This window comes from Anomaloglossus baeobatrachus, chromosome 8 (genome assembly GCF_048569485.1).
Source record: "Anomaloglossus baeobatrachus isolate aAnoBae1 chromosome 8, aAnoBae1.hap1, whole genome shotgun sequence".
In the NCBI taxonomy this organism is placed as follows: Eukaryota; Metazoa; Chordata; class Amphibia; order Anura; family Aromobatidae; genus Anomaloglossus; species Anomaloglossus baeobatrachus.
In genome coordinates, this window is record NC_134360.1 from 218,373,314 (window position 1) to 218,389,942 (window position 16,629).

Genomic DNA, 16,629 nt, shown 5'->3' on the forward strand with positions numbered 1-16,629 from the left:
TAAAGTAGTGAATAATGAAAAACTTCCAATACACCAAAATATCAGAGATGTTACAATACAACGAATGAAATCAAGACACCCGCCCATCCGAACTGCAATCACCTTGCATGAACAAAACTTCAATTTAGAGGAGAAATGGCGAGAACTTTGGGTCAATGTAGAAGAAGGTGATCCCCAAATGTTCCCTAATTTACAAAACCCTCCACCAGGCTTCAATCTACCGAGGAAAACATGGGTTACTCTAAATCGTATCAGAACAAACTTTGGCGTCTGTGCAGATTTTATGTAGAAGTGGGGAAAATATGACTCTCCGACCTGTGACTGTGGAGCAGATCGTCAAACTATCCAGCACATTGTTGAGGAGCCCCCTGAGATCCTACCATGGTGACAAGAAGGATTTCTATATTGTAAATGATAACGCTATTGCATATATAGAAAATCTTGATATTCAAATTTGATTTTTATCCTGTTGATATTTTTCAATCACTGTCTATTGTCTGGTGTTTATTTTTATATGATGGTAAGATATACGTTCATACGATTAAATAAATTCTGTCTGGAATAAATAATTATGTTACTACTTCTTGTTGTCTTCTTGCCTTGCTGGGGTTTCCTGTCCATCCTGGGGATTTGCTTTTGACTCCACACACATTCAGGCCTTGCTTCTTGAATCTTAAGATTCCACTCACTCCCCCCACCCCCATCCCGTGTAAGAACGAGATTGTATATGTTTTGTCCCTTGCCGGTCACCATACTCTTGCTTGGCGGCGTCTCTGTTGCTATGTGTGACGTCACACCCTGGGTATTGTCGCGAGGTTTCGAGGCTAACAAACTTTCCCGAGATCCTTTGCGTTTCCTCTTTCCTGCCAGCGCCTGAGAATGGGTAAGTAATGGCCGCTCCGCTGCCTGTGCTGGGCTGACCAGCAATCCGCTTGCATCCGCCCGCGCCGGGGACCCTGAGGTCCGGCTTGTGCCCGGAGAGGTTTGTTACCGTCTGAGGTTTCTAGGCCGGGGCTTATCTGCGAGACGTTTGTTAGTAGAGTGTGGAAACCCGGGTGTTGGTGTAAAGCGGGCTGCGGGCCCGACATAGCCGCCGCCATACTGCACTGCAGCCTCGGCCGGACTGGTGGGCAATAATCCTCCACGTGCTGCGCCTACAGCGCCCGGTGCAGGCGGTAACCCCGAGCCATGCGCGCCCCCAGCCCGTGCCGCTGCGACTCTCCGTGCACGCGCCCCCTGCCCCCTGATATCAGCACCACCATTGTACTGTACAGTGTGCGGCCCCCGGCTCCTGTGCCCCCTGTATAGTGTGCAGCCCCCGGCATTCTCTGTGCCCAGTCCTGGCATTATCCTGGCTCCTGTGCCCCCTGTATAGTGTGCAGCCCCTGGCATTCTCTGTGCCCAGTCCTGGCCTTATCCTGGCTCCTGTGCCCCCTGTATAGTGTGCAGCCCCCGGCATTCTCTGTGCCCAGTCCTGGCCTTATCCTGGCTCCTGTGCCCCCTGTATAGTGTGCAGCCCCCGGCATTCTCTGTGCCCAGTCCTGGCCTTATCCTGGCTCCTGTGCCCCCTGTATAGTGTGCAGCCCCTGGCATTCTCTGTGCCCAGTCCTGGCCTTATCCTGGCTCCTGTGCCCCCTGTATAGTGTGCAGCCCCTGGCATTCTCTGTGCCCAGTCCTGGCCTTATCCTGGCTCCTGTGCCCCCTGTATAGTGTGCAGCCCCCGGCATTCTCTGTGCCCAGTCCTGGCCTTATCCTGGCTCCTGTGCCCCCTGTATAGTGTGCAGCCCCCGGCATTCTCTGTGCCCAGTCCTGGCCTTATCCTGGCTCCTGTGCCCCCTGTATAGTGTGCAGCCCCCGGCATTCTCTGTGCCCAGTCCTGGCCTTATCCTGGCTCCTGTGCCCCCTGTATAGTGTGCAGCCCCCGGCATTCTCTGTGCCCAGTCCTGGCCTTATCCTGGCTCCTGTGCCCCCTGTATAGTGTGCAGCCCCCGGCATTCTCTGTGCCCAGTCCTGGCCTTATCCTGGCTCCTGTGCCCCCTGTATAGTGTGCAGCCCCCGGCATTCTCTGTGCCCAGTCCTGGCCTTATCCTGGCTCCTGTGCCCCCTGTATAGTGTGCAGCCCCCGGCATTCTCTGTGCCCAGTCCTGGCCTTATCCTGGCTCCTGTGCCCTCTCTATAGTGTGCAGCCCCTGGCATTTTGTGCCCAGTCCTGACCTTATTCTGGCTCCTGTGCCCCATGTGTTGTGGGCAGTCTGTGCCTGCTCCTGTCCCTCGTTATTCCCCCTGTACAGTGTTTAGTCCCCCGCATTCTCTGTGCCCAGCTCTGTTGTATCTCTTCTCCTGTTCCTCGTTATTCTCCCTGTATTTTGGATAGGCATTCTCTGTTCCTGGTCTTGGCCAGGCTCCTGTGCCTCGTTATTCCCCCTGTATTGTGTGCAGCTCCCGGCATTCTCTGTGCCAAGTCCTGGCCAAATACTGGCTCCTGTGCCCCCTGTATTGTGGGCAGTTTGTGCACGATCCTGGCTGGTGTGCCTCATTATTCCCCTTGGATTTCATGGTGTGCAGCCCCTGGCATTGTACTGGTGCCCGGAGGCTGCAGGTTTGCCCCTGGTATCGGTTTGTACCGTGCTGGTGCCAGGCTGCGGGCAGAGTGCATATGATGACTTTTTCATGCTGCGAATTTCTGAACTAGCAATGTGGAAAACTCCCTTGGAGAGCTGAGCACTCTGCCCCGTCCTGCCCAGTGAATGTTGGGGTTCACTTACTTTTGCTCTTTTTATAATTGCCGGAACCGTTTTTCTTGCAGGTATCTCAAGGGACAACTGGCACAAGCGCCGCAAGACTGGAGGCAAAAGGAAGCCCTACCATAAGAAGAGGAAGTATGAGCTGGGCCGCCCCGCTGCCAACACAAAGGTTCGAGATTGCTGTTTATATTGATGGGATTAACGGGGGGCTGTCACCAGTTGCTCCAGGAGTTGTGAGCCCCCTTAGGGCCTGCACCACCTTTGGGCTCATGGGTTTGTGAGAAGTGATGGTTTCAGCTTCTGGAAAGAGGGGGTGGGGGGAGATCAGCGGCGCGTGTGATGAAATATTACCCTTAGGCCGGCAGCGGTGGTCGTTTTGGCCTCCGTTTATGCTGCCGGCCGATGATAGGATCGTCATAGTTACACTGACGCGTTGCTCTCGTTGTAATGAAGATTTCGGTGTTTGATGTTTTTATCTGAGAACGTAGTTTTCTTTTTTTGCAGATCGGTCCTCGCCGTATCCACACCGTGAGAGTCCGCGGCGGAAACAAGAAATACAGAGCTCTGAGGTTGGACGCTGGCAACTTCTCCTGGGGCTCTGAGTGTAAGTGATGGCCTGAGCTTTATGGCAGATCAGTGGTCACATGACTGTGGGGGTCACATGACTGGGGCTACGCGTGATGATAACTGTGACCTTATGTGATGGTCTTACGGTCATTCTGACTTGTGGACTTCACCATGATAGGACTTGTCATAGTGCTGACTGTGCCGTGGTTTTCTGCTCGATGCGTGGGGGGTGCTTGTGGTCTCCTGTTCATGTAATGTTTCCGTTCTGTAAGGCTGCACCCGCAAGACCAGGATCATAGACGTCGTCTACAATGCCTCCAACAACGAGCTGGTCAGAACAAAGACCCTTGTGAAGAACTGCATTATTCTTATCGACAGCACCCCCTACAGACAGTGGTATGAAGCACACTACGCCACGCCACTCGGTCGCAAGAAGGGAGCTAAGCTGGTAAGTTGTCACGCTCCGCCATCATTTCCCCTCCCCCGCGTCTTCCAGTGATGATAACTATGTCCAGTTCTGCTACTGAATGGAAAGCGATGATCACTGTATATCTGAGGAAGACTAAAAGCCGCCTGTGTGCGGAGCTCCCGGTGATTGCCAGTGTCTGCAGGCGCTCGTCCCATCACACGACTGGTCGGATCAGAATCTGTCCTCTCACTGCAGCCTTAAGATTGTCGGCCAAAACTGCCCCCCCCCCCTTGCATATTTTACATGGTGGTTGTCCGCCTGTAAGACACTGGTGTTGGATTGAGACTCCGATAGGCGCGTTCAGTCCTCTTTATTTCACAATTCTCAGGATCTCTACTGTATAGTCAGAACGTGAAGCCTGATGTTCAGATCCGGAGCTGAGGGTTTAATCACTTCATGCCAGACTGGTCCAGTGTAAGAATGTAGGTAAAATCCGATGGGTGTCCAGCACTGCCTGCATCGGGCACTGTTGTAACAAACCCTCAGCTGTGAACAGGCAGAGCTGTGCATTTTATGCCTCTTTGATGGAAGCCAACATTAAACTGTTCGCTGGGTAAAATCCTCTGAGGGACAAGTGCCGGTGTCTGCTCGGTGTAAAGGCCCCGTTACACGCAACGACATCGCTAACGAGATGTCGCTGGGGTCACGCACATCCGGCCTCGTTAGCGACGTCGTTGCGTGTGACACGTACGAGCGACCGCTAACTATCAAAAATACCACAGCGTTGATCGTTGACACGTCGTTCATTTTCAAAATGCCGTTGATCTTCTGAGACGCAGGTTGTTCGTCGTTCCTGAGGCAGCACACATCGCTACGTGTGGCACCCCGGGAACGACTTAACAGCGTACCTGCGTCCTCCGGCAACGAAGTGGGAGTGACGTGAATTCGGCTGCTCTATTCCCCTCCGTTTCTATTGGAGGCCTGCTGTGTGATGCTGCACGAACCGCCTCCTTAGAAAAGAGGTTGTTCGCTGGCCTCAGCGACGTCGTTTGGCAGTTAGGTACGTGTGACGCGTACCTCCGATTTTGTCTGCCAGGGGCAACAATTTGCCCGTGACGCACAAACGACAGGGGCGGGTGCGATCGCTAGCGATGTCGCAGCGTGTAAAGCGCCCTTTAGGATCATCCATGGTTTGGACTCAACAGCTGAATGTAAATGGGGAAATCCTTTCTTGTGGATATGGGGGAGTATCGTAGACACTCGAATCCATGGTTGGTGCGGATTATGCGCTTGAATCTTTGTTCCCTCTGATTTATATTGGGGCAAATGTACCGTCACACAACGAGATCGCTGCTGAGTCACTGTTTCCGTGACGCAGTAGTGATCCCATTAGCGATCTCGTTATGTGTGACACCTACCAGCGATCAGGCCCTTGCTGTGAGATCTCTAGTCATTGCAGAATGGTCCAGGCCATTTTCTTCAAAGGCGATTGTCTTGCTAAATTCTACTAAAAAGGGGGCTGAAAGCCCGTACTTACGAAGCGCTCACTGATATCCTAATCAGGCACGAATACTAATATTCTTTATAGCAAGATACTATTTATTTTAATAGCACATGAATAGTTAATGGTACATAGGCATTTAGAAATATAGTCATAGAATCTTATACAATAACAGAAATATGCATCAACATTACCGTTTGTTGTAGCAATCCTTTCACATCGGAGGGAACTCGAGTTAATGATAAGGAAACAACATGGCATCTTGCATCACAGGAACAGTGCGTACGTACACTTCAATGTCCTGGAAGGTTTCCCTTAACATTAAGCGAGTCCGGTGTATTTTTATAGGAAAACGTTGTAGGTTGTGTTTAAATGGTCACCAGCATGTGACAGCTGAGTCATGTTCATGTAACTTGACCACAAACTGCTGTGGGCACCAGCAGGTTCCTGCACATTTACTTGTACATCCTGCCAGTTGACAACTGACCGACCACAGTTGACCATAGTGTTAGTGAAATATTGCAATGAGCCGTAAATTTCATATGCAAGCTTCCTTAAACCTGTCTTTAAGCCAACCACAAGTTTCCGGTAAGTGGAACTGTAAATGTGACTTCCTCATTATCTTGAAACTGCTTCAAAACCTGTTTGACATGTATTCTTTGGTCATCATATTGGCCATCCAGAGGACATCTCTTTGATACTGAATTATTGATAGGTCAAATAATATCTGGGATCACTCCTATCTTTTGATTATGATTCCTATCTAATCACACATTCTTTCAGTCATATCACATTGGTATCACAGCGATGTCCAGCTGGGCAGGACACATCGCTGTGTTTAACACTGTGTGACAGGGTCACAGTGACTGCTGAGATAGTTATACAGGTCGTTACTGCGACCTGTATCGTTCCTGCATCGCTGGTAAGATCTGACTGTGTGACATCTCACCAGCGACTTCCCAGCGATCCCTATCAAGTGGCATCGTTTTCGGGATCGCTGGTAAGTCGTTGTGTGTGACTGGGCCTTAAGAGCCACATACATATCAGTGGCAGAGGTCTGGGAATGACGTAGACTACTGCCTCCCACCTCCACCGCTCTTGTTTCTGCTCCGCTTTCTGTAAAAGGTCCAGTTGCTGTCCGCACCAATGACATGGACACTGCTGCTGCCAGTGATTGACTGCAGTGGTCATGTGGCCAGTTGTCAGGTGTTGACTTAGCCTGATCGAATGGTTTGTAGAGCAGAGATGCTTCTATGGTAATTGCTGATATTTTAATTTTGGGAGAGGTTGAGTCACATATGTGTCTGTGGTACATCGGGTTTACAGTTCTACTGCAAGATGGCTGACAACCTGCCCCATGTGGAGCGCCGCTCTGAACCTTCACATCTATGTGTGACGTAATCGAGCGCTGCTCCGTGGTCAGTGAATGCACCCTCCACTGTGTTAAAGTGACGTCTGCCATCTGATAGCAATTCAGATTAAAAGGGTCATAACATAATCTTCTCTGGTTGCACGCGGCTTTATTGCCAACTTTCCAGCTACTTTAGACTAATTGCTCTTCTGGACAGTGACCGTTGGGGCTTCCTCGGTCATGTAGAGTAGTCGGGACGTCTTCATCCTACAAGTTCATAGTAACCGCCGATTAGTGATGTGCCCCCTGTAGTGTAAAGGGTACTTTACATGCTGCGACATCACTAGCGATCTCGTTAGCGATGTGAATTTCTACACCGCAAGTGCGATCTTTCGAGATCGCACATAGGTCATTTTACGCATGTGCAATCTCAAAAGATCGCACTTGCGATCTAGAATTTCACATCGCTAACGAGATCGCTAGCGAGGTCGCAGCATGCAAAGTACCCTTAAAACTCTCCTCCAGCCACAAGATAAATGGTAATTGACTGAAATCAACCCCTGTATACAAGGCTGGAGTCGCATGGCTGCGGGACGTGCAGAACAATGCAGTGTTTGCATGGATTGCAGCTAAAGGCAGTTTCATGGTGTTTAGATGTCAGACCATGTGGCTATTACTAGACTCGCTGCCATCAATGTGATCTCTGGCGTTTTGCATGCCGGCGTGCCTTGTCACACCTCGGATGTGTTGGCCGATAGGTCAGACCCTGCAGAAGAGGAGAGAGGAGCATCTGGGGAGAAGGAAGGTGGTAGAGCGAAGCATCAGGGCTACTCTGAATTATGTGCACATCTTCAATTACTTTCTTGCTTTTTGCCTTCAGACCCCAGAAGAAGAGGAAATCCTGAACAAGAAAAGATCCAAGAAAACACAGAAGAAATACGAGGAGCGCAAAAAGACAGCGAAGATCAGCTCTCTGCTGGAGGAACAGTTCCAACAGGGAAAACTCCTTGGTGAGTGATCAGTGACAGGCAGTCAGTGCCCCCCACAAGGATTCAGGGGGTTATAATCTGATTCCACGGACCCTGTGCCCCTGATGCTTCATCATCCTCTTTCTCATCAGTTTAGTTTTCATCTTGAGCTCAGGAGACAAAATGTTCCTTCCAGTTTCTTGTGGGTTCATCTATGGGGGGGGGGGGGGGAGTCGTCAGCCCCTTCCTCTTGTCATTGCATCTTTCCTAGGGGCGCCATGCGGCATCTGATTTCAGTCTCCGAGATCAGCCTCTTCCATAGGATCGCTGCGTGCGGTTCGGTCACATGCTCCTCCACCAGTGGTCACTGTATGGACAGATCAGTCTGTGAGAAAAGCTGCTTTCACACTTTGCATTTCTTAGGGTTACATCGTCAGCTTAGTGACCAGATACAGATATCCCGTTGATGGTGCAGATGATATTTTGCGGCCCCTCGCCCATTAATGCCCCTTCTGTGGAGCGCAGGATTCTTCATTTTGCAGACCCTCTGCTTTATCCCCCCTGAGGGCACATTGTCTAATGGTTCCCTGAGCTTGTTGCTAGCGTTCTGCAGTCCACACATGGTCCCGATGTCTGTGTTTCTGGGTTTTGTGACATTTTTCTGTCTTTACCATCATGTCATTGTGGAGCCTCCGCGTCTGCTCGGTTCTGCTCCGTCACTTGTGACCTTCAGATAATGTCAGCTTGTGTATAAGCTCGTCCGAGCCGTGTTCTGTAGGCTGTGGGTCCATGCTGGGAGTTGTCGTCTAGGAGCGGTGTAGAATTTGAGGATCACGATGTGTAACCTGTCGCCCCTTTCTTCACAGCCTGTATAGCCTCCAGACCAGGCCAGTGCGGCAGAGCTGACGGATATGTTCTCGAGGGCAAGGAATTGGAGTTCTACCTGAGGAAGATCAAGGCCAAAAAAGGCAAATAAACCTGTTCCCATCTGTTCCGCTCCAAGTAAACGAAAGTTTAATAAATGACCGTTTAATACAAGGCTCTGCTCCGTGTGGCTTATTCACTGCCGGCTTGTGTGACTTGTCCTGTAGGTGCAGGTGACTTTGCACTGATAAGTGTCCCCTTAGTCTTCACCTTGGCTTTGGGGTCTCATTCCGGTGCTAGAACAAATCCCTTCCTGCAGAAAGGCCGGGCCCCGCAGTGACCTGTCCTTCCCGATGGCTGGGTACAAATGTGTGGTCAATGCTCTATGTGATGCACAATAAACCTCCGCCTGCAGTGACTTGTGTCCTCTTTATGGTGGTGGGGGGACGGCCGGCCTCTTGTGATTGTGGGAAATGTTTACTATGGAAGACCTTCACGTACAGGTGGATTGTATACGGTGACAATGTAACCTGCAGGGAATTGGTCATTGGACTATAAATCAGACACTGGTAGTGGAAACTCTGACCCAGGGCGTTTTCGCTGACCTTTTGCCACATTTTAGGGAAATCTTAGTAAATCTGGCTGTGCATCTCGCCTAATGAGTTCAAGATGGTTCCCAGTGTCTTCTCATTGTCTTGCTCGCTGGAGTGTACACTGGGAGAAACTGGTCAACCAAGTGGATTGGCGCAGTGAGAAGCCGGCACAGATATTCCGCAGAATAGCTGAGATATAAAGAGTTAAACCTACCCGCTGCAATTCTGGATTTATTTTCCCTTTTGGTCCAGGCAACATGAATCTAATCGCAGGTTCCCATGTTTAGGCCCTGTGCGCACACTGCGTTTTTACCTGCGTCTTTTTTTGCTGCAGAATTGTGAGAAAATGGTTGTAATCTTTACGCAGACATTCCCCAGCAAAACCTATGGAAGAAAAAAATTAGCTGTGAACACACTGCAGTTTTTTTTTCTTTTCTCAAGGACATTCTTTCTGCAGAATTTCTTGAGAAAAAGAATGTGCATGTCACTTCTTTTCTGCAGGTACCTGTGTTTTTTGCCCTAGATAATGGTAAAAAAAACCATGTAAACGCATGCGTTTTTCTATGCGTTATTGGTGTGTTTTTTTTTAACACAAGTGCACTAATCTTTCAGATTCAAGAAATCTCTTGAGAGAAATCCTTTTTCTATTGCGCAAAAGGCCTTAATGTGTCAAATGTAGATAAGTGTCCAGCCCAATACTGTACAGGCTGAGCTAGGAGGGGCTTGGACAGTCCATTTTACATGTACAAGGGGAGTAATGAGAAGAATAGTGATGGGCGGCCATGCTTGGTGCTTGGTCGAGCATTCTGGTACTCGCATACTATGCTCAAGTCCCAGGCCCGGATGCTTCCTGGCTTTATATCATCCAGTAAACATGCAGGGAGCCTGCCAATCATGGTATTGACGCAGAGACACAATGTTACCTGCACTGTACCCAGAAATGGGAGATTCTGCTGGAGAAGGGACAGTGTGTGATAATGTGATAGGACCTGATGGTGAAACAGTACAAGCCGTCCTTTCAGGAATGATAGAAGACTTCTATTCTATACTAATACCGCTCTTATTCTTCATTAAGGGTACCGTCACACTTTAGGCGACACTCCAGCGATCCCACCTGGTCAGGATCGCTGGTGCGTCGCTACATGGTCGCTGGTGAGCTGTCAGGCAGATCTCACCAGTGACGTGTGGAAGCGATGCTGCACTTGGTAACGAAGGTAAATATCGGGTAACCAAGCGCTTGGTTGCCTGATATTTACCTTGGTTACCAGCGCACACTGCTTAGCGCTGGCTCCCTGCGCTCCTAGCCAGAGTATACATCAGGTTAATAAGCAAACCGCTTTGCTTATTTACCCGATGTGTACTCTGGCTACGTGTGCAGGGAGCCGGCACTGGTAGCGTGAGACCGGTGGACGCTAATAACCAAGGTAAATATCGGGTAACCAAGCAAAGCACTTCGCTTGGTTACCCGATATTTACCTTGGTTACAGCTTACCGCAGGCTGCCTGACGCCGGCTCCCTGCACAATTCAGATCGTTCCTCTCTCGCTGTCAAACATTGCTCTCCCGCTGTGAAGCACACATCGCAATGTCCAAAAACATTAACCAGCACTGTGTAACGAGCAGCGATTTTCACAGTAGGGGCCCGATCGCTGCTCACAGCGAGATCGCTAATGAGGTTACTGGTGCGTCACAAAAACTGACTCCGCAGCGATCTCTCGATGTGAGAAGTACCCCTAACTGTAGGATGAGCTTCTGCAGTAGGGACAGTGTATTAGAGCCCGGTAGGCAGGGATTATAACCCTAGACTGTGCTGCTGATTAAAAAAATAATAATTTACATTTATTCTCTAATGCTGCTTTTTAGTGTAGGGCACGCTGCTGGAGAAGTGACAGTGTATTAGAGGCATGTAGGCAGGGATTGTAGCCTTAAAGACTTTGTTGCTGCAACCTAAAACAAATAGTCCCTGTCAGGCCTACATCTGTTCTATTCCTTTATTAATACCGCTGTTGGCTGCATTCAGTGTAGGGATGGCTGCTGGAGGAGGGAGAGGTTTGGATCAGAGGCATATAGTCAGGTTATATTGCTTTACAGTCCTATAGATATACTGCTGTTGCCACCTAACTGCATTGGTCAGGGCATGGGTGATGTTATGGGGAAGGTGTAAGGCTTGGCAGCTGCGCATGGAGTACCGCAGGACGGCTGCGGCCATCAGTCTGTGGAAAGCTTCAGAGTCCACAAGCCTAAACGCCAACACTTCTAGAGGGTGAGCAGTCGGGATATGCTGGCACATCGCACCCTGTGCACGTTCTCCATCTCCACCTGGTCTGTCCACACTGCTTCCGCTCCAGTTGTGAGCAGTCCCAGAAGCAGGATGGTGACGCGGGTCATGGCGTCATCACCGCTCACCATCTTGGTTCATTCCTCAAAGTTTTGTGAGTTGACTGAGGGCCGGCTGCTTGTCCTGTAAAAAATCATGAGCAAGTGCCGCATGAGGACTGTGGATGTGGTGGAGGAGAAGAAAAATAAGAAACGTGACCCGTATACTTTTTTTGGGTGTGAGAAGGGGCGCATGGGAAAAACAACAAAAACCATATTTGCTTTAGGTTCGGCTGCTGTTTCCCGCTTGGGATTACAAGTTGGGGCCAATGCAGGTATTAATCATTTTAAGAACGGTTGACAGGTGAATGTGCCGATTAGTTATTATGCCCTCGGTGCCAATAAAAACCCACAGAATGAACATAAAGCGGTGTTCCATCTCTAAGATCCTCTCACACTATGTAGATGTAATAATATTACCAAGTGCCTCCACTTAGAAATGTAGTATAGTTCTCCTAATTAGCCACGCCTCTTACCTCATGTACAGGGCATTGCTGCTTAGGTATCCATGGTTACGACCATGAGCTACTAATGCACTGTACATGAGGTAAAAGACATGGCTAACCAGGAGAACTACAGTATACTACATCTCTAATTAGAGGTATTTGATATCATTATTATTACAGCTACTGCATATTGGGATAGGATCCTGGAGATGGGAGTACCCCTTTGAGTAGGGAGGGAGCAGTGACTGGCCTGTGACACTTACATTATTTCCATGGTGTGGAGGCAAATTTTATTAGAAGCCTCGGGGCCACTGGATTCCCTGAGCCAGCACAGGAGGGACTGCCGCCCACCGAGTCCCATACCTGAAGAGCCTTGATGTGTCCCCTTTAGCCTGAGTAATGGCCCCTGGGGCTCCTTGTGCCACAGAAGGCCCCCTCCTTATTGTGAATGTTTTGGGAGGCCTCATCTATGTGTTCCAGAGTGTATTAGAGGGCCTCCGTATAATTTTTGGCCCAATGTGGCAATCTATACTACTCGTGGCACTTCTTGTAAAGAAAATATATATAATATTAAATGGAATATATCAAAATGTATAGTAAGAAGACCTATGTCATAAAATATTACAATTATCACATAAAAGAACATCCTACAACTACTGGATTAAATCTTATATCTGGAGCGAGGAAGAGGCGAAGTCTACACTTTCTACCACATCATTAACCCATTAAGTACTGACGCCTACAGAGGTAGAAGAAGCCCCGAGGCCTACAGAGATAGAAGAAGCCCCGAGGCCGACAGAGATAGAAATCGAAGGTATCTTCAGCTCACCTGCCACCCGGGCTGTTGGTCCTTGCGGGTGCCTGGGATCCACCGGTAAGTCCCAACCGGTTGAAGGTAATGGAAAAGATGAGGAAAGAGATCCGGCACAACCTCCTCTGAATAAAACATCCAAACTTTATTGGCAAATATTAAAAGGGTTCCATCCGTGAGAACAAAAAGGAGGGTATTAACCCATGGAAACTTTACGCGTTTCGGACTTCCACATTAAAACAAAAAATCACTTATGATTAAGGACTCTTTTTTGTTTTAATGTGGAAGTCCGAAACGCGTCCTGCATCCCCTGCATAATCTATGAAGATTATGCAGGAGCCGTGCGCATGTGGCGTTTTAAGAGCGCAGCGCTTCGGCTGCTGCCCAAAGCGCGCGTTCTAAGAAGTGACATGTCACTTCTTTTGTGCGTATTGGTTGTAATGTCGGTCTCTGTGTCTCCCTGTCGTCGGTCTCTATCTCTCTCTGTCGGTCTATCCCTCTCCCCCCTCTCATATACTCACCGATCAGCTGCACGGCGTTTACACTGCTCCAGCGGCTTCTCCTGCTTTTGAAAATGCCGGCCGCCCATTATTCAATCTCGTATTCCCTGCTTTCCCTGTCCACCGGCGCCTATGATTGGTTGCAGTCAGACACGCCCCCATGCTGAGTGACAGCTGTCTCTCTGCAACCAATCACAGCCGCCGGTGGGCGGGTCTATGTAGTGCAGTAAAATAAATAAATAATTTTTAAAAAAAATGGCGTCCGCTCCCCCCAATATTGATACCAGCCAGGGTAAAGCCACACGGCTGAAGGCTGCTATTCTCAGGATGGGGAGCCCCCCAGCCTAAAAATATCAGCCAGCAGCCGCCCGGAATTGCCGCATGGATTAGATGCGACAGTCCCGGGACTGTACCCGGCTCATCCAGAACTGCCCTGGTGCGGTGGCAATCTGGGTAATAAGGAGTTAATGGCAGCCCATAGCTGCCACTAAGTCCTAGTTAATCGTTGCAGGCGTCTATGAGACACCCCCAATGATTAACCTGGTGAAAGTAAATAAACACATACACCCGAAAAATCCTTTATTTGAAATAAAAGACAAAAACCACCCTCTCTCACCACTTTAATAAAGTCCCCAAATACCGCTCCAGGTCCGGCGTAATCCACGAGGTCCCGCAACACATCCAGCTCTGCTACATGAAGCTGACCGGAGCGGCAGTACAACACCGCCGTTCCTGTCCGCTCCATGTAGAAACTGAAGGGAATCGCGCTGTCAGCGGGGACGTCACTGAGGTAATGCCGGTGTGTGTGCGGGGATGATGTGGGCTGTAGTGTCAGGATGTGTGCGGGGATGTCGGGCTGTGTGCGGGGATGTCGGGATGTGTGCGGGGACGTCTCTCAGGTTACCCGCGGCCACAGGTCTCGGGTGGAGGACTCGAGCTGGCCGCGGGTAACCTGAGTGATGGCACCGGTGATCGCGTGGCTCACTGCAGTCACTCAGATTTGCGGTCACAGGTGAGTCCTTCACCTGTGACAGCAAATCAAGCCGCGGCACACAGACAGCCACGCGATCACAATGAAGTCGGGTGAAGTTCACCCGAGTTCATTCTGATTGCGCGGCTGTCTCCCGCAGCCAGCCATGTGCTCTTTTTGACATTCCGATCCCAGTCGGCTCTGCTGCAAGTCTATGGGGATGCAGCAGAGCCGAGTGGGACCGCACTGTCAGTGTGCTCTGGATGCTCTTCCCATGGCAGAGAAAGCATCCAGAACGCATGAATTCTGCAGGAATGTACGCACGTTGTGTTGTGCCGAATGAGTCTCAGAACGCAGCTTTTCGGCTGCGTTCTGAGACGCACATGCAGTGACTATTTACTCTGCGTAATAGAACGCAACGTGCGCACATAGCCTAACCTCTACAACATGGGCAGCCAAAGAGCTGTCTAAGCATATCAGGGACAAGATCATAGACCTGCACAAGGCTGGAATAGGCTACAAAACCATAAGTAAGACGCTGGGTGAGAAGGAGACAACTGTTGGTGCAATAGTAAGAAAATTGAGAAAATACAAAATGAGCATCAATCCACATTGATCTCTGGCTCCATGCAACATCTCACCTCGTGGGGTCTCCAGGATCATGAGGAAGGTGAGAGATCAGCCTAAAACTACACAAGGGAAACTTGTTAAACTGAAGGGGTCATCAACGGATTCCGCTGTTTCCCATAGACTTGTATGGATGACGGATTGTGCCAAAAGTACCTGCGTTGCTTCCGCCGAGCGGAAGGAACACAGCATGTAAAGTTAATTGCTTGCGTTAAAATGACGCCGAGCGGCGGATTCCGTTACATCCGTCAATAGTTATAATGGATCCCTATGGTGGCGGATTCCGTTGCAAAGTGCTTTACAACGGAATCCGCCAATTTCTACTGAGCATGCCCAGAATGAAAAAAATGGAAAAAACAAAAACGGAGCCGACGCATTCCGTTAGACGCCAAACGGATGCAACGGGTCCCTTATTTCACAGGAATCAGCTAACGGATTCCTGTGAAATAACGGACCAGTTGCATCCGTTGACAACACAAAAATAACGGATGCGTCAAAACGACGCAACGGACCCAGCAGATTCAACCCAACGCGTGAAACTAGCCTTACTTAAGATGAGCACCGGAGCGAGCAGCGATATTTGGGCTGGAAAGTGGTTCATGAGTGACAGGATGTGTGCGAGGCGAGAATGTACAATGTGTGGGGAGGGAAAGAGCGACCAGTCGTGGTGGATTTGCAGTAAATGTCTTTGTGAAGGGACTGGATGTGAGACCTTAGGGATGGAGCAGAGTTTGCGTTCCCACTGCTGCGGACACCACTATCTGCAGCACAGAGGACAGCAGAAAGCCTGCCTGTAATGCTGGGGGTACAGGGTCATCGGGGCAGAGTGCACTCACTGAGGCCCGTCCAGTCACTCCATATTTCACACCACAATCCCATGCCATGCAGAGGCCGTGCGCACGTTGTTTATTGCTGCAAATTTGTGTTGCTGCTTCTACAGAGAGGAACTTTTCTTCTGCAGCGCTGGAAAAGTGTTTCTGTGTTAATTCTAACATCTTCAAAAGTATGCAACTTTATAGAAATATCTGATTCTGGGGGCCGTATGATACCGTCCGGACAGATCTGTGGCTGTGTGGTGTTCAGCTGTTTACATTTGGAGATTGTGAATTTGAACAGTTAAAGAGCCTCTGCCAGCACAGGCACTTGTGCATCATGGCAGCCAATCGTTCATGTGTACCTTCCCACCTGCTTGCTGTCCATCCACCTGGTCCCTTCTCTGAGCCAAATGTCAATCAAAGATGAAGGGTGGGTAGAGACTGAGGGAATACAAGCAATTTAAATGATCAGCTGCCATGATGCCCGAGCGCCTGTGCTTGGTGTGAACAGTCATCCTGTGCTGACAGAGACCCTTTAATACCACAGAAGTTTTCTCTGTGCAGTGGAGCATCAAGTGGTTTTGGGTTGTTTTTTTTTTTTTTTTTTTTTTTTTCCTTTTTGGCCGCTTCTGCTCCAGAACAGCAGAATCTGAGGGTCACTTTTTTTTTTTTCTTTCACATGGGAAAATTCTTTGGTTCCAGATTCATAATTTCCATTTTTTTTTTCTTACTTTCCCTTTAAGCGCTTGGGGTGAGGCCATGGTGTGGTGTCCACAGCGTCAAGAGTGTTACTGTGGCATCTGGGGTGAGGCGGCCTACGTGGGTTCAGAGTGAGACGGCTTCCAAAGCATCTGGTTTAGGCGCAGCGTCCAGGGTGAGGGGGGCCCTCCTCGGTGTCCGGTCTTGGCGTGGATCCGTATCCGTAGTCCAGGGTGAGGTCTTGGCTTGCCTGAAGTGAGGCAGAGTCTTGGCGCGGCGCCCGGAGTGAGGCAGAGTCTTGGCGTGGCGCCCGGAGTGAGGCAGAGTCTTGGCGTGGCGCCCGGAGTGAGGCAGAGTCTTGGCGTGTCGCCCGGAGTGAGGCAGAGTCT

At 49.8% G+C, this 16,629-nt stretch overlaps 1 protein-coding gene and 4 non-coding genes across 5 annotated transcripts; all 5 read left to right on the forward strand.

The window, feature by feature from the left end:
• The first annotated feature begins 805 nt into the window (after positions 1-805).
• Positions 806-8,578, forward strand: RPS8 (ribosomal protein S8). The gene is made up of 6 exons (XM_075320204.1): positions 806-883; positions 2,807-2,913; positions 3,249-3,348; positions 3,584-3,759; positions 7,453-7,582; positions 8,407-8,578. Exons 1-6 carry the CDS (start codon positions 880-882, stop codon positions 8,514-8,516), a joined length of 627 nt encoding a protein of 208 aa, XP_075176319.1. The 5' UTR covers positions 806-879; the 3' UTR covers positions 8,517-8,578.
• LOC142250207 (small nucleolar RNA SNORD55/SNORD39) lies at positions 2,650-2,728 on the forward strand. Its single transcript, XR_012725141.1, has one exon. It is a non-coding gene; the product is annotated as a small nucleolar RNA SNORD55/SNORD39 (small nucleolar RNA).
• On the forward strand, positions 3,074-3,179 carry LOC142250211 (small nucleolar RNA SNORD46). Its single transcript, XR_012725145.1, has one exon. It is a non-coding gene; the product is annotated as a small nucleolar RNA SNORD46 (small nucleolar RNA).
• LOC142250208 (small nucleolar RNA SNORD38) lies at positions 3,801-3,872 on the forward strand. Its single transcript, XR_012725142.1, has one exon. It is a non-coding gene; the product is annotated as a small nucleolar RNA SNORD38 (small nucleolar RNA).
• Positions 8,579-8,643: 65 nt separating the features above from the next.
• On the forward strand, positions 8,644-8,773 carry LOC142250222 (small nucleolar RNA SNORA35). The gene has a single exon (XR_012725155.1). It is a non-coding gene; the product is annotated as a small nucleolar RNA SNORA35 (small nucleolar RNA).
• The last annotated feature ends 7,856 nt before the right edge of the window (positions 8,774-16,629 follow it).

Bases quoted from the DNA above. Each gene is read 5' to 3' on its own strand.
- RPS8 (XM_075320204.1), top strand. The intron at 2,914-3,248 runs GTTCGAGATTGC...CTTTTTTTGCAG, and splicing joins GCCCCGCTGCCAACACAAAG to ATCGGTCCTCGCCGTATCCA. The intron at 7,583-8,406 runs GTGAGTGATCAG...CTTTCTTCACAG, and splicing joins CCAACAGGGAAAACTCCTTG to CCTGTATAGCCTCCAGACCA.